Below are 22713 nucleotides of genomic sequence, written 5' to 3'. Positions count from 1 at the left end.
TTTCTTTTTACTGATTATAACAATGGTTGATGATAATGTAATCTGTATTTATCATGGTTTCGTCTTTCTGTGGAGTTTAAGTCATCACAAAACTCATCTCAAGATATGTGTGTTTTCCAATTTTCCCCCTAAAGAAATTAAATAGTCCTCCTGGAGATTTGTTTTATATATATTCCCTTTGTTGCCCTTGCTGTTTTTCTCTTTTACTGTAGCTATTGTTGATGTTATTGATGTTGTTGTTGTTAGGACAGAGAGAAATGGAGAGAGGAGGGGAAGACAGAGAGGGGGGAGAGAAAGGCAACTGCAGACCTGCTTCACCGCCTGTGAAGTGACTCCCCTGCAGGTGGGGAGCCGGGGGCTCGAACCAGGATCCTTAAGCCGCTCCTTGCGCTTTACACCATGTGCGCTTAACCCGCTGTGCTACCGCCCGACTTTCCCTCCTGGAGATTTGTATCCACCTCATATACTGCGACTTGGGATTTGTCCCCTGTGATACTGTGCCCCATAACTTTGTCCCCCCCCCAATCAGTTTTCAAGTTAACTTCATAAGCTAATTTGTTCCAATAGGAAGGCTCTCAGCTTCACTTTCTAGAATTAGTAGTGTTTAAATAAAAACATTTCCTTAATAAAATCATTAAGTGCCATGCAATATTTTAACTGATGTAATTCTGCTTTACGTTCCTGTATATTCTCAGGAGTACTTTTCAGCACCTCTTCAAAAGTGAGTTGTCCCACCACAGCCCTCACTAAAATATCAAACGCCTCTCCATTTACTGAGTCCCTCCGCTCGGTGCCACATGTCCCCCCACACCCCCAGCAACTCTGTTCTGCACGCAAAGCCAAGTCTTGCTTTTGCCTGCTCCTTTGTTTTGTTTCATCATATCCCACATACGAGATTATTTATATTTCTCCTTCCCTTTCTGACTTATTACTATGTAATTTCTAAACAGAAAAAAAAAATTACATACAACAAATGTAAATTTAAAATTTTTGTCTGGTTTTTACCTTGTTCCATTCTCTTCATTAGTTGTATCTGATCGACTGTTTTCTTCAAAATCTTGCATTTGTCTGGCTTTACACTCAAGCTGTCGATGTCGCTGATGTTGGCAGATAATAACTCAGCTAGCTCTTCTAAATATTTATTTTCTTGTTCCCTGCGCCTCTTTTCAGTGCTGTTACACAAAGTAAATCCAGTTAGTGTGCATTCCTATCACCATATTTCCTTCTCTGAACAAGTATTTAATGTTTACACATTTAGAGAGGGGCCCCCCTTTTTTTAATCCAGAAAAACCAGATTTAGAAAGCAATTTAAAGCCACATCTGAAAAAGATATTACAAAATGCCAAAGTGCAGAAAATATTTCTGGCTCAAGTACATAAAGACATTGTTATCACAGATGAGGTCAATGGCAGATGCGTACTGGAATTATTTTATGCCTGAAACACTAACTCCGTGAATCAGAAAACCCCGAAATTTCTCTTTTACTATGAGAGACGGTGTGTGTGTGTGTGGGGGGGGCATGACAGAGCACTGCTGAGCTTCGGCATGAGGAGGAGACAGGGCTTGAACCTGCAGCCTCTGGGGGCTGAGGCATGACAACTGCTGGTCCAGTGGGCTGGGTTATCTCCCTGGACCCCCAAATCTGAATTTTCAAATGCTTTCTGTTAAAAGTAAGCAAAGCAGCCAATATTAGAGTTAACTATAGTTAGGAATCTGATAAAGTCCTGATTTTTATAATAGGAAATTAGTTTGCCTTTATTAAAAAGAATACAGTATCCATTCAAAGATAAAAATAAAAATAATACATCATTAGGGACAAAGATACAGAGGAACAATGTCTTTTATATGTGTAAATATGTATATTGTTCTAAAAAATAAAAAGGCTTTTAAATTCTCATGATTGTAACAAATAAAATCAAACGACTCATCTTAAGCAAATAATGAGAACAAAGGCTAATGTGCAAACACTTAGTACTTTGCATTCATTCAAATGTAATGAGAGAATAATGTTCATTTTTTGATTTCTAGTTATTAACCCTGACTTATCCAGTCAAGTTACAAGGCAACATACTTTCTGTAACACTCACACAAAGACTGCTTAGTATTACTGGAAGATGAAATTTTATAGTATCAAATTAACATGAGAAATATTAGCCACAAATAGACCTATGCCTTAAAAAAAAACAGTCATCAAAATCACTTGACTGTATTCACAAAAGTAGTAGCCAAAAAAAGAACCTAAAATGGGGGGGGGGGGGGGAGAGAGTATTTGTAGAAAGCTGGTGGAAAGGCTCCTAACAGACAACAATTAAAATACCAGGTTCTCAGAAGGATGAATATGGGAGGATCTCACTCACGGGCAGAAGTTGAAAAAACAAGATCAGAAGAGAAAACACAAAGCAGAATTTGGACTGGAGTTGGGGTATTGCACCAAAGTAAACGATTTTGGGGTGGGTGGGGGGTGGGGGGAGGGTTCAGGTCCTGGAACAGGATGGCAGAGGACCTAGTGGGGGTTGTACTATTATGTGGAAAACTGGGAAATGGTATGTATGTGCCAACTACTGTATTTACTGTCAATTGTAAAGCATTAATCCCTCAATAAAGAAAAAAAAGGTTTCTTTGTAAAAAAAAAACTTAGAGTAAGAATAATTTACACAACATAAAGGGAGTCAGGCGGTAGCGCAGCAGCAGGTTAAGTGCATGTGGTGCAAAGCGCAAGGACCCGTTAGGATCCCGGTTCGAGCCCCCGGCTCCCCACCTGCATGGGAGTCGCTTCACAGGCGGTGAAGCAGGTCTGCAGGTGTCTGTCTTACTCTCTATTTTCCTCCTTCTCTCTCAATTTCTCTCTATCCAATACCAAATAAATAAAAATAAAAAGCCTAAAAAGTATAAAATAAGCATTTTTAAAAAATTTAAAAAAAAGAATAATCTACACAACATCATAAACTGAAAAGAAGCAAGTCAAGTAAGCAACAGCCCTCATCTACATGAAACTAAGTACTACTGGCTGATACACATCCCAGGATACAAATTCTTTCTTTATTTTATTTTATTTATTTATTCCCTTTTGTTGCCCTTGTTTTATTGTTGTAGTTATTATTGTTGTCGTCGTTGTTGGATAGGACAGAGAGAAATGGAGAGAGGAGGGGAAGACAGAGAGGAGGAGAGAAAGATAGACACCTGCAGACCTGCTTCACCACCTGTGAAGCGACTCTCCTGCAGGTGGGGAGCCGGGGTTTGAACCGGGATCCTTATGCCAGTCCTTGTGCTTTGCGCCACCTGCGCTTAACCCGCTGCGCTACAGCCCAACTCCCCCCAGGATACAAATTCTAAGAGGACACGAAACAAAGTACTACTGGGTGATACACATCCCAGGATACAAATTCTAAGAGGACATGAAACAAAGTACTACTGGGTGATACACATCCCAGGATACAAATTCTAAGAGGACATGAAACAAAGTACTACTGGGTGATACACATCCCAGGATACAAATTCTAAGAGGACATGAAACAAAGTACTACTGGGTGATACACATCCCAGGATACAAATTCTAAGAGGACATGAAACAAAGTACTACTGGGTGATACACATCCCAGGATACAAATTCTAAGAGGACATGAAACAAAGTACTACTGGGTGATACACATCCCAGGATACAAATTCTAAGAGGACATGAAACAAAGTACAACTGGGTGATACACATCCCAGGATACAAATTCTAAGAGGACATGAAACAAAGTACTACTACTGGGTGATACACATCCCAGGATACCAATTCTAAGAGGACATCTTACATTCCGCCTTCATCTTTTAACTCTTACATTACTGAGGAATCTGTAGCATCTTACTTATTCAAACTTTATTTTCCAGTTTCCACAGCAAGTAAATGCAGACAGATATTGAGACAAATTGCACACCAAAATTTTAAAAATGCAACAGGAAACAATGAGTAGCACGTTTTGATGGATAAAAGATTTTAGAAAAGTACAGCTCTGCAGTGTGACAGATGTCAGAGAGCATCAGACTTTCTTTTGAGGGAACTACTGAGAGTAGACTTGCTTCACAGATTCAGCTTAAATTCTGAGCTGTTTACACCCATGATTCTGAGTATCAACAGAGGAAATAAACTGGATTCCTTCGGTGGGACTCCCAGATCTGTTTTGCCACTAAATTTTATCAAATAATGAAGTGCTGGGAGCCACTATAGAGTGAAAGGAAAGGTGGTTAAATGGACAGCACAGGCAAACAGAAATGACAGCAAGCAAGGAGCGAACCATAATGAAATGGTGAGGTGTCTGCAAATGATTTCAGAATGGGACCAGGGAAATCATCTCCAAATGAAGCAATTAATAAATGTGGGCAGGGAATTTGAGCCTATGTATTCAAGTAAAGCCCAAACTGAAGGAAAGGCTGATATGAACACCTAGCCACCCCCGACCCCACCCCCGTGGAAAAGGAATTTTGTATTATTTTGGACCACTTAGAATTTCCTTCTCATCACGCCACTTTATTTTGATTTGTATTGCATTCATAAAGATTAATGCCGCTATGAGCTAAATTCTCATGCTAGATAACAATGTGCTGTGTCCTGGGGACTTGGAGTAACTTAGACATAGTCCTGAAATAGCCGGAAACCAACAGAAGGAAATGGGTCACTGCAATACCAGGGGCCAAGGTGCGGTGTTAAAGAGGAACATCAGGTGACACCCAAGCCTTACGGTTTGTCAAATTTTAGTAGAAGGTTGCTGTCAAAGGTCTAAAGAGAGTAAAAACATCAAGTCCAAACCTTACAAGTTCAGTTTGGCTTAAGATGAGGCCCAGTCCAGATCACAAGAGTTCTAGAGATAAAGAGCATGGCATATTGCTTAAAGGAGGAGCTCAAACTTCCGCTGTCAGTCGCTGGCCACGTAACCAGAGACAAGGTACTTAACAGCAGTTTAAGTTGTCTAAGTTTTTATTTCCTCATTTGCAAAATACGATAATGACAATAATTGTCTCCTGGGTTTTGTAAGGGTTAAAAAAAAAAGAGTGGTAGTGTACAATACACCTGGCATTAGAGCTCCAGTGGCGCAATCGGTTAACGCGCGGTACTTATACAATACACCTGGCATAATTCCTAGCATATACTATTAGCTCCATGTGTGTTGCCTATTACCACTGCTTTGATTATGATCATTAATTTTCAGAGCAAGGGGAAGCCCAGAAGGGTTTAAGAAGGGTGAGTGACATGACCAGCTCTGTAAGCTCTTTGAAGACAGAAAGCATGTCTCCCATACTTCCCTCAGATGCCCGCAGCATCAAGCTCACGGTGCTGGTTAAGTAGACAGCCAGCCGGCTTTTAAGTACTTGTTGAGTTGAACTGAAATTGCTAAGCAAGCAGAAGATATAGCTACCCCATCATTTTTAAGACAGACAATCTAGCGGTGGCACTCCTGGTTAAGTGCTGACATTACAGGGCACAAGGACCCAGGTTCAAGCCCCTGGTTCCCACCTGTACGGGGAAATCTCCATGAGTGGTGAAGCAGGGTTGCAGGTGTCTCTCTCTCCATCTCTCTATCTTCCCCCTCCCTCTCCATTTCTCTCTGTCTATCCAATAATAAATAAAAACAATAATAAACAAAACATTTAAAAAAATTTTTAAAAAGAGGGGACGAAGCCAAGATGACAACTGAGAGAGAAGTAGCTACTGGACTGAGTTCCAACAACATCTGCTGGAAACGAAGTTTAAAAAAACAAACAAACAAACAAACAAAAAAAACAAAGTGCAAGGACTGGCGTAAGGATCCCAGCCAGTTCGAGCCCCCGGCTCTCCACCTGCAAGGGAGTTGCTCCACAAGCAATATACCATTTCTGAGTTTTGCTCTAGTTTTAGCATTCGTAAATAGAGTTTGCATACAGATATTTGCTATGCTGTTCTAACGATGATTTTCTATTTTCCTTATCTCTTTTATATTTAACAACTGGACTTCTTCAGTAAGAAATATTTATTGCTTTTCACTTATTTATATTAGTATGGCATCATAGGTATTGATTTTATTCTTTGGATAGCAGTACAATATTAATATTATCTTGACTTATTCTGCTAATAAAATTACTCCAGTTTTGATCACAAAAAAAATAAATAAAAAGAAAAAAAAAAGAAAGACTAATTCTTATTCTTCTACAAGAATTTAGGAATGGGGATGAGATAACACTATCTCTCGCTACTAAATAACGACTGAGGAAGTCCCCTGCCAGTGTTCCTCTATAGATAGTGGGTAATAAATACCCCAAGGTCTAAAATGTGCCCTTTGTGATTAATGAGTCCACTGATTATTTGGCAAGTCAGTATGTATAACAGACCAAGAAAAACATTACAAGCTGGTAGGTACTCAAGCACAAACTGAGTTTCAAAATTATAATTTTTCAGTTTATCATGTCAGAAGTACCACTTCATTAAAAGAGAAACTCATAAGCCTGGAGATGAAGTTTTTAAAATATTTTAAACCATGAATGCAAAGATAATTATCTTTAAAATAGGCGAGAGAAACTAATTTTTAATACTTGTAAAATAATACAGCTATGCAAATATAAAAGCTAGGAGAATAAGCATACAAGACATTCAAACAAAGTCTAGGATAATGGATGGATAGGAAGGAGATCAATAAATACTCTCGAATCACTAGGATTCCTATACATGAGTAGCTGCCAAACAAAGTCAGACAGACACAATGGCATCATTCCTAAAAGCAGTAAAGTTTCTATAGTACCCTGGAATATATGTAACTACAAACAGGCAACACTCTACAGAGAAGATAAACTCACGTAAGAGTAATGAAGACTTAAGTGCACACAAAGTCTTATCAGTCATTAATAAGAACACTCTAGAAGAGTCTAGATCACAGACATGGCAACTATCTCCTACTTACTCTATAAAAATAAACGGCATCAATCCAAGTATCTGTAGGAACTTTATTCAGGGAAAACTTTTTAAAAACCTCATTCTAAATTCTGTATGCAAGAGCAAAGGCCAAGAACAGGAAAAGCACTTCTGAAGTGTTTTTAGTTTTCAAAAGGAAAAATGACTTGCCCTGCTAGATTAAAAGGGCAAATGTGAAAAAAAGAAAAACCAGAACCAGATTCCCAGCCATGCAGGAACTTGATCTATGAGAAAGATAACAGCACAAAAGCAAAGAGAGAATAGGGTCACGACCACTAGCTTTGAATTGAGAGGGAAAACAAAAGTAAGTCCCTACACTTCCTCATACACAAAGACACATTCCAGATTGAGTACAATCCTCAAACTGTACAGAAGAAAGTAAGTAAAAGTGCATTTACAGTCCGCAGTATGTGGTGGATAAGACACTTTGCTAATTTCTATTCTTTTCTAGATTCAAACCCCCCCATTAGAAAAAAAAAAAAATCCATTGTGGCCTGGGATCTGGTACAATGGATACAACACTGGACTCTCAGGCATGAAGCACAGGCACCACAGTGTTGTCTTGTTCTCTTTCTCTCTCCTCCTACCTTTCTCATTAATAAATAAAATATTTCTTAAAAGACCCATTGTAAAATAGAATTTATTTATTTATTTTTAAGTTCTCCTTTAAGAAGGGCTGATTTCATAATACAGATACCAACAAGAAATTGACTTTGACAACACAGGTCTGGTTTACATCGTGATCCCGACATTTTCCCTGGCATCTGGAGCGGGGATTGTGAGCGCTCAGGTTATTATCTCGCCAAGGCAGCTCTCACAAGCTGTAAAGAAACAATCCCCTTTTCTTTCTCAGCCTCGAGTCCTGACACTTGTCATCCTTGGCTCTGCTCACAGAAGAGTCCTTAACTGCTTTCTCAAATGAGGATCTCACTGCTTTCTCTGTCCCCAGAGACATCTGAGAATGTCTGGGGATATTTTTGGTTATCACAGTTGACATGTCACACTGGCCATCACAGCTGATACAACGATGTAGCCGGCATCTAGCATAGAGACCAAGAAACCAACCAGACTGCCAAACGTCGTCCCTTATAACACGGGCCAGCTCCCCACAACCAGCAAGGGAGCAGTGAGGAGGCTAAGACACGATGCTCTGCATCCTAGAGGATAAATGGAACAAAGCTGCTCTTCTCATCTGGTGGAGGTCCCTTCTCTATCTGGTGCTGATCGGTCTCGGCAATAAACAGATCTCTTTTAGACCATTAAGGCGATCACGTTACCCATGCGAACAGCTCCTCTTTGAAATCGTGGCTCCGTAACACTATGATTCTTAGTCCCATCAATTCCAAAATGTTCTCTGATAGTAGTCAAGGAGGTGCCAGACTGATTTGCTCATTTAACGAAGATTTACTCTGTCCTCATGTGGATAAGCCACACTTCTGCCAGGAATTGGGGACAAAATAGTGAGCAAGGAGAGAAAGTCTTTACTAAGCAGCAGCTGAGTGCAAAGGAGAAGTCAGGGATTTGTGAAACATATAATTGCGCATCCTGCTAGAACCCTGAGGTGATGCGTGGGGGCCACAAAAGTGCATGTGGGACAGATCATGGAGGGGAGACTGGACGGGTAGTGGGGGGGGGAGCAGACTCCCCTTTAAGAAGGCAGTGGCTAACGAGGCACCTGGCGCGCACAGATGTGACTGCAGGAAATGCAGAGGGGTCAGGCACAGAACATGCCGAGCTCAGAGGCCAGCCAGCTTGAAGCAGGTGACACCAAAGCTCAAAAGTGGCCATGGAGATGATACCGCAGCTCTGCCAGAGACCAAGGAAGAGTGTCCCCTACCTTGATGCCAGCGTGTCACATGGCGATCCTTTCCTTTTGTGAGAGTCTGGGTTTGCAGGGTCGGATGAACTGTCCCCGAGGCCACTCATGTTGAAAACTTCACACCTAGAAAGGAAGGGCAAGGATAAGAAACATCTCTCTGAAGAACTTGCCCACCGGGTGGGGGAGAAGGAAGCGTTCTCTTCCATTCCACTGCCCTCTCTCAATAATCACAGCCATCATAAAAGTGTTCACACCTAAACAAAAAACATACTTTGTGTTTTTGCATTTTCTTCTCTGTACCTGTTGGGGAAAAAAAAATCAGCCAGTCTTTATGAAATCACAGGTACCCATCAGGGTGAATCGACTGTTGAGTTGGTTATACAGACTGAGTTCCCCACTCCCCACCCCTGTCCTGGAGGAAAAAGAATCACTTTCATATATAAATGCAAAAACTAAATGTATAACTGGGAATCAGCATTATTTTTTATATTAATAAACTTCAGACTTGACTCTGCGAAGGGTTTAGAGAAACTTGAAGCCAGAAGGATTGGGACTTTTACATTGACAGGAAAATAAGTTCTGCACATTAGGTTAGCACCTAATGTGCAAACTAGATTTGGATTTCGTGTCATATGTGCCGATTTGAGTACCGTGCGCCCAGCCTCGTGCTTATTGTCATCAGGCCACGGAGATCAAATGTTTAGTCTATGTTAGGATCTTGGTACAGATGCCAGAGAACACAAAGTCATCCCCCTGGCACGCTGGCCAGGTCTTCTCTCACATGCTGTGCCAACCAGTGACAGCTCTTAAAGATCTTTTCTTATCTACCCCATCAACAACTGTTCTCTGTAGAGTCTTCAATGCAACTTGGAATCCAAATGCTGGTCTTATATTCACCACTTCTCCTCCATGCCCTCTCACACAACTTAGCCTTGTACAGAGAGAGAATTCTTGTTCAATGGGAAAAAACACTATTTTCCCTTAAATTCTAGTATTATTAAATAATTCAAGTACTGCACAGTTCTCCTTAAATTCTACAATCATTACATGACGGCAGCACTGCATGTACCTTCTACATACCTTAACTAATCAATATGAATAAATGTGCTTCCCTCTTCTCCTTTTTCTCTAAAACATATTCCTTAATACCACAGATTGTGCCATATCTCCTTTCTGCTATATAAATAATGCCTAAACTTATAATCATGAATTTATTTCATCCAACCAAAAAGACACATTTCTTATTTCTCTGTATAAGAGTATAGTTCATGAAAAGTTCCAACTTCTATGATTGTAATGCTTAAATTATTCCATTTTTATATATTTATTTTCCCTTTTGTTGCCCTTGTTGTTTTATTGTTGTAGTTATTATTGTTGTCGTCGTTGTTGGACAGGACAGAGAGAAATGGAGAGAGGAGGGGAAGACAGAGAGGGGGAGAGAAAGACAGACACCTGCAGACCTGCTTCACCGCCTGTGAAGCGACAGCCCTGCAGGTGCGGAACCAGGGCTCGAACCAGGATCCTTACCCCGGTCCTTGCACTTCATGCCACTTGCACTTAACCCTGACCCTCAAATTATTCATATATATTTTACTTTATTATTATTGGGTAGAGACAGAGAGAAATTTAGAGGGGGGGGGGATAGAGAGGGAGAGACACCTGCAGCACTGCTTCACTGTTTGTGAAGCTTTCTCCCTGCAGGTGGGGACCAGGGGCTTGAACCTGGGTTCTCGCACACTGTGATGTGTGCGCTTAACCAGGCACGCCACTGCCTGGCCCCTAATTTATTTCATATTTTTCTCTTTGAGCTTTAATTTCTACTTGGCATCCATGCTGTGGGAATTCTTCCTTACCAAGGAATCTTAGATCATCTCTTTTTACAATCTCCAATACGATCTTGGCTTGGACCCAAAGACCTTATTCTAGAAAAATGCAAGCTCCTTCACCCACCCCCTTTCAATTCCAGCACTCCCCTTTAACCTGTCCTACAAACAGAAGCAGAATCATTCTTGCCCAAATGTCATTTCTAAACAATCACTTCTCTGATGGCTGAAGTCACAGACTTGAGGAACACAAAGGCTTCATTCAAGTCCTAGCTTAACCACTGAACCACTATCTGCCTGTTCTTGGTTCTAATCCACAATCTATATCCTCATCCATAACATGGGATAATGACTCTACGCCCCTACCTACAGCTCTATGCCAAGGACTGGATCAAATAAGCCGTGAGAACAGTGTACTCTGAGTTCCTAGTGCTACTGCGATTCTCTCCCCTTAGTCAGAGAGTGTCATGTGGGGAAGTGTTCACTCAGTGGGTAACTAACTCATCTGTATCTCCTCACTGGTAAATCATACAGACATGGTCTCATTTCTTTGTTCACGAGTACTCACTGTATGCTGAGATTCTTATTATCTCACTGGACTGCTTGGAGCAGCATTTGAAACAGTTTTCTTCTGGAAACATTGCCATCCACTGGCTTCCGTAACCCCATGCACCCTTCATTTACTTAACAAATGAAATAGAAATCTATTATAATTTAGGTACCGCAGCAAATCAGTGAACAACAAGATAAGTTTTCTTTTTCTTTTTTTTTAAAGATTCATTTTTATAAGACAGATAGGCCAATTTCAGTGCCAAGAATAGAACCTAGGGTCCTAACACATAAAGGTCCTGTACTCTTATCTGTTGAGCCACCTCCCTGCTAGTGGAAGACAGTCTAACAGGGGCTGGATGGTGACGCACCTGACTGAGCGTATACATTACAGTGCACAAAGACCCAGGTTCAAGCCCCCAGTTCCCACATGCAGGGGGAAAGCTTCATTACTGAAGGAGTAGTGCTGTAGGTCTTTCTTCCTTTCTCCCCTTCCTTCCTTTGCTTTACCTCTCAATTTCTTTCTGTCTCTATCCAAAATAAAAACAGTAAAACAGATATTCCTGACTTCTAGGAATCAGGGACATAAATAAAATAAAACGTCAACATCACTCTTGAACTGTGATGAAAGTTAAAAGAAAATGAACAGGGATTATAATGTTTCGATCCTGTGATATGAGGTACTGTTAGAACGAGCATGCTTCTCTTCACACTTTCTGCACAGTTCTTCTTCCTGGTGGTTATGATTCCACATGGTTCTAGTGTCCCAGGACAGTTTTTATCCTCATATGAGACACATTCTCATACTGACTGCTCTGGTAAGTCAGATCCCCTGGGTCTCAGATTCATAATCCAATTCCTCACCAAGTATCTGCACTTGGAAGCCAAATTCAATTTTTCAACATGAATGTATTATTTCCTCACTCACACGCGCATGAGCGTGTGTTTTCTCTAAGCTGGTATGGGGGAAATATTTTCTTTAAGATTTTGCTAATTTATTAATGAGAAATATAGGAGGAGACAGAGAAAGAACCAGACATCAATCTGGTACATGTACTGCTGGGGATTGAACTCAGGACCTATGCATGAGAGTCCAATGCTTTACCCATTGTGCCACCCCCCAGATCACTACAGTGGGAATAGTTAAGCCTCTTTTTTCATGTTCCACATACAAGCACACACTGAGATTTGTCAATTTTCATTTCACAAGCATTTCTCAAATCTGTCCCTTCCTCATACGACTCTCTCATCATCTCTTGCTGGACTACTAAAATAGCTTCCCAGCTGGTCTCTCTGAACTGCTAGAGTAGGCAACCAAAAACCTAGGTCTGATCATGCCAGCTTCTTGCTTACAACCCTCCAGTAACTCCTTGGTGTCCAGAGGACAATATTCAGCTTCCTGAAGCAGAACATACAAAGTCTGTATCAGCTTACACCTACTATGTACTTATTACAGAATTGGTGTAGCAAGTGTTTATAGAATATATATATATTCATTATCATACAGAGATGGTTATTGTATATAATCACAGTATATACTCCATATACTACACATAACCTCTATAAACACACATGTAGGTTCCATTTTAATTTCAGTTTCAGATCCAAGAAAAGACTTTTAAAGTAAAATCTTGGGTAACTCCCCATGGTCCCAGCAAATGTAAACAGTAGTTAGAAAAATTTTAATTGGTCTCAGTATGTGGATAGCCCAACATAATTTAGCAGAAATACTTAACTGAATTCCTACTGTATCTATGTTAGCCTCTATTCTAGGTATTGGGAATACAGCTATAAATAAAATGTAGACAGAGCATTGTTGTTAAAGAGTTTCATTCTATTGTGAGGCAGAGAGGCAATAAATACACCAGAAAGGAGGTGACCGAGTCCTCTAGAAAGTGGGAGCTGTTACGGGTACAAGCAGCTAGTTCAAATAAGGCTGAGAGGGCGGGGCTGAGCCAAGACCTGGAGCAGGTGAGGGTGAGAGATTTTGCCAGCATGCATTCTGAAACCCTAACACAAAACAAAGATGGCCAGCTAAACGATATGTTACTGTAAGGAATAAAACTGCTACCTGTGGACATTCTCAGAAGCTTAAACGAGGTTAACTAAATTAACAGAAGGAGCCACTGACGTGTAGTTTCACAGAGGGAAATAGAATAAAATGGGAATATAAAAAGTGAGATCATCCTGTATTTTTTTCTTGTTTCAGCCTCCAGGGTTATTACTGCTGGGGCTTGGTGCCTGCACTATGAATCCACTGCTCCTGAAGGCTATTTTTTCCCCCATTTTTTGTCGTCCTTGTTGTTATTGTTGCCTGTTGAGTAGTATGCCAGCTCCCCCGGCTTAAAGCCTCTGTCTCTAATCCTGCTTAACTAAGCACGGGCATGCCTGCAGGGCACTGGTTTGATCCCACTTAAAGCTGCGGTCTATTTACATAAACCACTGTTAACTAAACACCACCCTGCCTCCAGGGCATTGGTTTAATCCCGCTGGTTCATACCCTTTTTGCTCCACCCCCTCTCCTTGTCACACCCTGATTTCCACCAGTCTTTTTTCGCTCCACCCTCTCTACGTCACATCCTGTTTCCACCCTACTTGGTGGGTATATATACAAGCTGCTTTTCTGAGTAGACACACTTGGAATTGCTTTCCAGCTCTGAGAGTTCCAGAGTGTATCTCCTATGAGGTTAGCTCCGCACCAGTTCCTGATCCCTCTCCCATGCAGCAGCCTAGGTTGGCTCCAGTTGAGTTCTCTCCAACCCAGAAAGCACTTGCTTGGCAAGAAGCACCCTCAGGCTATCCCAGCAGTTGCCACTGATGTTATTGTTGGATAAGACAGAGAGAAATGGAGAAAGAGAGGGGGAGAGAAAAATAGACACCTGCAGACCTGCTTCACCGTTTGTGAAGCGACCCCCCTGCTAGTGGGGACTCGGGGGCTTGAACCAGGATCTTTACGCTGGTCCTTGCACTTAGTGCCACATGCGCTTAACCCACTGTGCTACCACCCGACCCCTGATCTTCCAATATTTGTAGCAATGAAGAAGCACCAACTCTAACCTTTTTCAACAAGTTAAATAGGATAAAATGATGAATCTTGGCCCAGGGGGTGGGCAGGAGGGAGAGGGACCAGAATTTACTGACTTTTTTTTAAAAAAAATTTTAAGCTTAATGCTCGTTCCCTAAGCTGCCCGCTGCCTTTTTCTCCAAAAATACTAAGCTACATGCATCTGGGAATCGACCTATTTTCTATGGGTACAATCACGGGCACCAGTATGCTACACGTTCCATATATCCCTAGACATATAGTCTTACTATAAAGCGCCACGATTCTCTAATTTGTCTCTTCTTCTAGACTGTGAATTCAAAACCAGTTACCGTATCTTTCCATTATACATTCAACACCTAACAGAACATCTATAAGACATGGGGGCTCAAATAACATTTCAAATAAATTTAAGGTTTTATGGTTAAATAGTTTCTGGAATCTTTCCTATTGTTTTTGAATTCTTTAATTGAGAAATTGGATTTTCCTGATCTCTGTTCCTTTGTTTTCAATGGGGGAAATATTCTTCTTGATCTAGAAATTGGAGAAAATTTCTGCAAATTTTGAAAGGGGGACGTTCTATTCTTTTTGGAGAAGAAACCTGCACAGCTCATGCTAGAGAAACAAGACCCGGTGCAGTGGCCAGGAGAGATAGCATAGTGGTTTATGCAAAAGACTTCCATGCCTGAGGCTCTGAGACTCCAGGTTCAATCCCCAGCAGTGCTGTAGTATCTATTTCTATCTCTGTGTATCTCTCTCTGGCTCCATCTACCCCACTAATAAATATATATTTAAAAAACAAATACCCTAAATAACACATTTAAAGTGATATTCTCCACACTTTGCTGCCTTCACTTGACTCTACTGTTTTGTTCTGGTCTGGTCTGAGATTCTAGCACTCAGGACACAGTGAACACCAGTCCCACGGCAGCCAGACAGGCTGGCCTACCGGAGAAAGGGCCGACTGTCAAGGAGCTCAGAAAGGGTCACCAGTGGCTTGCTGACCATGTGATTCTGATGTTACTGGCCTTCTGCTTACAAAACACATTAAGCTGAGAGTGGAGTTAAAATCTCTGGTGAGTAAAAGCTATTACAGCAATTCTATTTGTGAGATGGACTTTTATTTGTCAGTAAGAGTTCTGAAATAAGGTTCATTAAGAAAAGAAATGCTGATTTCAGGAAACCAATTTGCATATTACCTTTGAAAGAGAGCTAAGGTTTCTAAGTAAACGTACTCCACTGATTAAAAAAAAAAAAAAAAAGGCAAAGCAGTAGCTAAGTTATACTCTCAATCTCTTAGAATCTCTAGAGAGCAGTTTTAGGAACTAGAAACCACATCTATCTCTGTGAAAGTGGACCAAACTAAACCAAAGAGGTGAGGATGAAGAAATAGGTCAGTGCTTTGCATTTCAGTTCTCCACAAGAAACTTTTTGCGTATTTCCCAGACTTAGCTGAGAACTGAAAAAATCAGTAGCAATCCGTTAGTAAACAACCATGAAAGTATAAGTAAAACTGCTTGTCAGACAATTAGCACAAAGAAGCAAGGATATAATGAGAGGAGCCTAAGGGAGAATCATCCACAAGGTGAAAATATTCCACGGGAAAAGTCATAGCTGTCAGAAAAAGTTATTTCTTAAGCTGGATCCTCAAACACCAAGGGTTCTTTACAAGACGACTTCAGTTTTGTCTTTTGAATGTGGAGACATGTTTTTTCTTTACACTTTTTACAGCTGATTGTTCTCTGTGAGGATATGCCAGTTTTGGTTTATTCATTCACCAGCTGGTGGTCATTCAGGTTTGTCCAACTGTGGGCTACTTACTAATAATGCAGTTGTGGGCATCAGCAAACAATATTTTTGTATAAGTGTTTTCTTTTTTTCTGTGGTCTCCTCCAGATAGACAGAGAAAAGAGTGAAAGAGGCCACAGCACCCAACTCCCTTCAGTCCAGCGAGGGCGGGCTCAGTCTGGGCTGTTCACGTGCTAAAGCAGCGCCCTATGTGTCTGAGCTAGTCCACTGGTCCATTCATGCAACTGTTGTTTTATTTTTCAACTTTATTTTAATTACGGCCATCCCAGTAGGTGTGAAATGGTATTCATTTGGTCTGGTTTACATTCCTCTACTCACAAATGACAATGAGTTATCTTTTCATGTATTTAGTGGTCTTTTGGGCAACTACTTTGGAGAAATGTTTATTCAGGTTCTTTGCTCCTTTTAATTGGATTATTATTAGTTTTTGTATTGTTGTAGCATAAGTCCTTATCTTTGCATAACTAGACCCGTGTAAGATATGATTTGCAAACATCTTTTTTTTTCATTCTGTGATTTATCATTTCATTTTCCTCAGTGTCTCTTGATGAGCAAGTGTTTGTATTTCGATGAAGTCAGACATCTACATTTTGGTTTCTGTTTAATAGCTACAACTTCCAGGCCTCCTTAAAGAGCTTCTGTTGGTTGTAGTTCATCATGTATGGACCATATTCTGGTTCTTTGAATGCCTCTTTAATTTTTTTTTTGTTGTTGTTGTTAAGAACCAGATATTTCAGACCAATGGCTAGCAAAGATTTCCTGAAACATGTAGAAAATACAATTATGTCTGAACCAACAGAGTCAAGAACCGAAATTCTGAGAGTAGTTATCCCAGGCCTAAAGAAGAGTTTTTGTCTCTATACCTCTGTTATAAACGTTTGTTCAATCTCCTGTTATGGCTAGGAATAAAAAGTAATGACAAAGAGATGAAGTTCAAGCAATGAATTAATGAAAATACTGAAGACATCATACTGTCTTAGTCCACTGATTATATAAAGTCTCAGGCCTTTTTCTTTCCCTTTTTTTCCCCAAGAAAGTATGATCTGGAGAGTACTTCCTTCCACATGGTGGGGGCCAGGCCTGACCCAGGCTGAGCACATGGCAAAGCAGCACACTCTCCCAGTGAGCTCTTTCTCTGGCCCTCAGATTTCCTCTTCTTTCTTTCTTTCTAAATATTTATTTATTTATTCCCTTTGTTGCCCTTGTTTTTCATTGCTGTAGTTATTATTGTTATTGATGTCATCGTTGTTAGGACAGAGAGATGTGGAGAAAGGAGGGGAAGACAGAGAGGGGGAGAGAAAGACAGACACCTGCAGACCTGCTTCAGTGCTTGTGAAACGACTCCCCTACAGGTGGGGAGCCGAGGGCTCCAGCTGGTCCTTGTGCTTTGTGCCACCTACTCTTAACCCGCTGCGCTACCGCCCGACTCCCTGACCCTCAGATTTTCTCAAAGTGTTTTTTGATTGTTTTTGTAACAGAAAATTCTGTGTAAAGTCTTTAAAACTGTCCTACTAATAAAAAGGCATTATTCAAAGACTTGGTTTTTTCTTTTAAATCTACCCTAGAAATAATTTTTTCCCTTTTTTGTTGCCTTTGTTGTTTTTTATTGTTGTGGTAGTTATTGTTGTTGTTATTGATGCCATCATTGTTGGATAGGACAGAGAGAAATGGAGAGAGGAGGGGAAGACAAAGGGGGGGGGAGAAAGATAGACACCTGCAGACCTGCTTTACCACCTGTGAAGCGACTCCCCTGCAGGTGGGGAGCCGGGGGCTCAAACTGGGCTCCTTATGCCGGTCCTTGTGCTTGGTGACACCTGCACGTAACCTGCTATGCTACTGCCTTACTCCCGACTTGGTATATTTTGTATTGAATTTATATTTCCCATTAAAAGTGTATTCTATAGATTAAGAAATGATGCATTTCAGAGGTCAGGAGGTGGCACACCTGTTGAGTGCACGCATTAGTGTGCAAGGACCCTGCCAGATTCAAGTTCCTGCTCCCCACCTGCAGGGGCAAAGCTTCATAAGCAGTGAAATCAGTGCTATAGGTCTTTGTCTCTCTCCCCCGCCCCTCTCTCCATCCCCCCTCAACTCCTCTCTGCCTCTATCCAAAATAAAAAACAAAAGTAGAGACAATACTTTCATTCCCAACATTCTTGTCTGTGTCTGTGGGGGGGGGGGGGAATGGTATGTGGAAGTGTGTGTTTGGGACTCAGGTATGATTCTACTGCTCCTGGGCCAATTGTTTTCCCCATTCACTTTGTTTCAGATGGGATGGGGAGGCAGAGAGAGGGAGGGATGGCCACAACATTCATCCGCCAGACCTACGGAACTTCCCACACCTCCCGCACGCACGCACTCTGATGTGGTGCTACTGGCATGTGACACTACGTGAAGAATCTCCTGGCCCCTGACATTACTGGTTTTCTTTTTCTTTTACTTTTCATTTATTTATTATTGGATAGAGACAGAGAGAAATTGAGAGGGGAAGGGGAAGTCAGAGAGGGAGAGAGAGACCTGCAGCCCTGCTTCACCGCTCACGAAGCTTTGCCCCTGCAGGTGGGGACCAGGGGCTTGAACCTGGGTACTTGCACATTGTGGTATGAGCACTTAACCAAATGCACCACCACCTGGTCCCACGTTAATATTCTTCTCAATAGAGCACAACATTTATAGAGTTTTCATACATGCAATGTATGAAATGAATGACAAGATATATGTTAGAAACGTACCGTCCGGCTTTAGGGATGATTCAGTATATAGCTTTTCCTCTGCCCTTTCTAACTCAGTACGGACTTGAGATTCTAACTGTAATGTATCAGTGAGAAACCTAGTAATTTCAATGTACATTAAAATGTTTATTACCTGTAATATGAAATTTCTCTAACATTTCCACTATGATTTCGTTCTCCCTTCCTTTCTTTCTTTTTTCCTTCCTTTCTCTTTCTTTCTTTCTTCTTCTCTCTCTCTCTCTCCCTCTCTCTCTCTCTCTCTCTTCCTCCTTCCCTCTACCAGAGCACTGTTCAGCTCTGGCTGATGGTGGTATGGGGGACTGAACCTGGATCTTTGTGGAGCATCAGGCATTAGAGTTCCTTTGCATGACCATCATGCAATCTAACCAAATGTTTTCATTATGAAATGTGAACACAGGAAGCTTCTCATATCAAACAAAAATTTCCATTAAAAAAGTTAGGCAAGTGATTTCTGTCATCCCGTCATGCATACTTTTTGCAAAAAACATCTTTATTAGTGATTTAATATTGACTTATAAAACTATGAGACAATGGTTATAGTCCTGCACTGTTCCCACCACCAGAGGTCTGTGTCCCCATTCCTTCCACTGGCAACTGCAGTAGTTCTCCCAAGGCCACAGGGATGGACTGACTATTATTTCTATAGCTATATTTGCCTTTTTTTTTAATGGTCCTGCCTTCTCTTCCTTTATTTTTTATTATATATTTATTTATTTATTATTTATTCCCTTTAGTTACCCCTTGTTTTATTGTTGTAGTTACTGTTATTGATGTCATCACTGTTGGCTAGGACAGAGAGAAATGGAGAGAGGAGGGGAAGACAGAGAGGGGGAGAGAAAGACAGACACCTGCAGACCTGCTTCACCGCCTGTGAAGCGACTCCCCTGCAGGTGGGGAGCTGGGGGCTCGAACTGGGATCCTTACACTAGTTTTTGCGTTTTGCGCCACCTGCGCTTAACCCGCTGCGCTACCGCCCGACTCCTCCTTCTCTTCATTTATAAATCACACCTACACCTGTTACTACTTCCAAAAGTCTTGTTTCCTCTTGTCTCTCTGGGTCCTGATGGAATGGGAGTTAAATCCCTCTGGTCATCTTCCCCTCACATTTCCCCTCCCTCTGGGAGTGTCATCCATACTTTTATAGAGATAAAGTTATTAAAAAAAAAAAAAAAAAGGAGGAAGAGAAGGAGAAGGAGAAGGAGAAGGAGAAGGAGAAGGAGAAGGAGAAGGAGAAGGAGAAGGAGAAGGAGAAGGAGAAGGAGAAGGAGAAGGAGAAGGAGAAGGAGAAGGAGAAGGAGAAGGAAGAGAAAGACAGTTCCTACCTGGGAGACTTCTTTGTTCATCATGAGTCTGCACAACAGATAGTACGGGCACCTCTAGAGCTCCAGAGGGTAGTTTCCAGGAACTGAAGGAACAATGTTTCTCCAGAGACGGATCTGGTCTCTTCACTCTCGCCTCGTTTAAGGTCAGTTATGTGGACAGCTGCAAACAAAGGAGAAGGGAAAAGGGGGGTTAGATTGTCATTTCATTCTCTAAGAGACAATAAGGATCAGAAACGTTACACAAAGAAAATATAACTATGAAGGCCAAATGAAAAAAAAATATTTCCAAAAGACAGTGTATCGAAGCAGCTCTGATATTAAAGTTGAAGTCTTTTCTGGTGATTAAACAGGTGTCCCTATTTAAGACAGCCACTTAGCTAATTCGTAATTACATTCTGACCATAATCTCCTAAAAGACTTAGTAACAACTGTTTCCCTCTACATCTGTATGCTTATTCTTCTTTCCATTTGTAAATTCTGATTTTTCATTTCATTCTTTCTTTGATTTAAGTAATGTTCTTCATTGTGTAACATTATTTTACTTGCAGAATTTTGTTGAAATTTTTTACAAATATTCACAATACTTCGAAGCTAGTCAAGTTCTGAGTCAAGTAATCTGCTATCTCAAAGTGGGTTAATTTACCCACAGAGAGCAGTTTTTCACTCTGGACAAAACAATAAAAATGAGGGTTCAGTTTCTGGAATCTGGTGCAGTGGGCAGGGTGCTGAACTTGGAAGCATGAGGTACAGAGTTCCATTCCTGGCATCTCAGGTACCAGAGTAAAAGCTATGGCTCACTCTCTCTTGTCCTCCACCCTCCCCCATCATTTGTGAATAAATAAAATCTTTAAATAAAGAGGCCGTAAGATGCTGAACCAGCAGCAGGTAGAAATGTAGGTGGCTTTACCACTGAAAGACAAACCATGCTGGATGAGATGGCCAGGAGTCTGCTGAAGAGGACGCTTCCCAGAACACTCCCTAGGACTGGAGCAAGTCAGTCCCACGGGCTTGAAGGCATTGGAGAAGGTAGTTCTGGACTGAGAGAAGACTACCTTTTACAGGCAGAGGAATCGTGGAAAGGAGAGAAATAAAATAAGGAAAGGGATACTCAAGTCTGCTTCTAAATGCCCTGAAGTCCTCAAGTGATTCCTGAACTGCTCAGCGATAGGGAAACTCCAAACAGTCTCACAAAAAGCAGCAAGTCCAAGGACAGAATAGAGGTTCTGGCTGCCTGCTAGGAGTCTGGGTCTTGGGTGGGTCCCACCAAGCTGAAAATGTTTTGGTGAACACGACAGGTTTCTTCTCACTGAAACCGTAAGAAGGGCTTCATGTTGGGAATAAAGACCATGGACTAAAATAAAACTGAAATGCATCTAGTATGACAAAAACCTAATAGTGGGGCCAGGCAGTGGTGCACCTGGTTGAGGGCAGCACACTTTTTCCATGCACAAGGACCTAGGTTTGAGCCCTGGCTACCACCTGCAAGAAAGGAAATTTCACAAGCGGTTTAGGAAGGTCTATAGTCAGTGTCTGTCTGTCTGTCTGTCTGTCTCTCTCTCTCTCTCCTTCCTTCCCTCTCAATTTTTCTCTAACCTATTCAATAAAATAAAAAGAGTAAAATAAAAAAATAAAATAAAAGTAAAGAGAAGAAAAGAAAAGAAAAGCAAGCTTCCACAATGCCAAGGTAATCCACCTCCTCCTACTGGTCATCAAAACTAAGAAATTGATGAGCAGAATACAATCATCTAGAGACCTTTCTTGAATTCTGTCGACTTTTTCCTGCACTACTTATGACTTTGTGCAGAAGTCTATGACATGTTAACACACCAGACTCACAACCAACCACAAAGGACATTCCTGTTTACTGTTTACAATCACACGTGAACTGTCAGCAACCACTTATCCATTCTCTATTTCTAAAATTCTGTCACTTTGAGAATTTTACCCAAGTTGAATCAAACACTATAAAATGATTTGAACTTCTTTTCTCACTCAACCCAATGCCCCTGAGAGCCATACAATGTGTTTGTTACATATTATCCACTGTCCGTTCCTGTTTTGTTCACTGCCAGGAAACTAGGGACCAAGTTAAGTGCCCCCCTCTCCCGCCCCCATCTAGAAAGAGAGAGGACAAAGCTGCTACATGTAGCATCAAAGCTTCCTCTAGTGTTGGTGGCTGGGCTCAAGCCTGTGTCAGTGCCCACGCCTGCACGAGTGAGCAGGTGCGCTCTCCAGGGGGGCTACCCTGCCCACGTCTGGGGGGCTGCGGCTTTGCTCTTCACCATTCAGCTGCTGGACTACATCTGGGTTGTCCTCAGCTTTGAGCTACTGCAAATAAAGCTGTCACGGTTTTTGTCTACAGATTTTTGTGTCAATATAACCAGGATCAACATCCAGAAACCCAATCGCTACATTGCATGGAAAGTGTGTATACCTACAGGGCCATGTGGTGGTGTGCTTGGTAGAGCAGACATGCCACGATGTGCAAGGATCCAGGTTCAAGCCCCTGGTCCCCACCTGCAGGGGGGAAAGCTTCACAAACAATGAAGAAGTGTTGCAGCTCTCTCCCTCTCTTTGTCTCTCTCCCTCTATTTCCTCCCCCCCCCGTTGTCTTTATCCAATAAATAAATAAATATTTAATATAGATTTACTAGTCAGTACCTTAGCTGCCTA

General features: G+C 41.4%; 1 protein-coding gene across 4 annotated transcripts in view; it reads right to left on the bottom strand.

Annotated features, from left to right (window-relative positions):
* Positions 1 to 22713, bottom strand: part of NCOA1 (nuclear receptor coactivator 1) — a 278206-nt gene that overhangs the window by 109928 nt on the left and 145565 nt on the right. For all 4 annotated transcript variants that reach the window (XM_060186650.1, XM_060186651.1, XM_060186653.1 and 1 more), the window contains exons 3-5: positions 20041 to 20200; positions 8760 to 8864; positions 1006 to 1172 (exon numbers count right to left, since the gene is read on the bottom strand). In XM_060186650.1, coding sequence (XP_060042633.1) covers positions 1006 to 1172; positions 8760 to 8848 — 256 coding nt within the window. In that variant the 5' untranslated portion in view covers positions 8849 to 8864; positions 20041 to 20200. The remainder of the gene's footprint in view (positions 1 to 1005; positions 1173 to 8759; positions 8865 to 20040; positions 20201 to 22713) is intronic.

Source organism: Erinaceus europaeus, chromosome 3 (genome assembly GCF_950295315.1).
Source record: "Erinaceus europaeus chromosome 3, mEriEur2.1, whole genome shotgun sequence".
Lineage (NCBI taxonomy): Eukaryota > Metazoa > Chordata > Mammalia > Eulipotyphla > Erinaceidae > Erinaceus > Erinaceus europaeus.
This window is presented reverse-complemented; position numbering and strand designations above follow the sequence as displayed.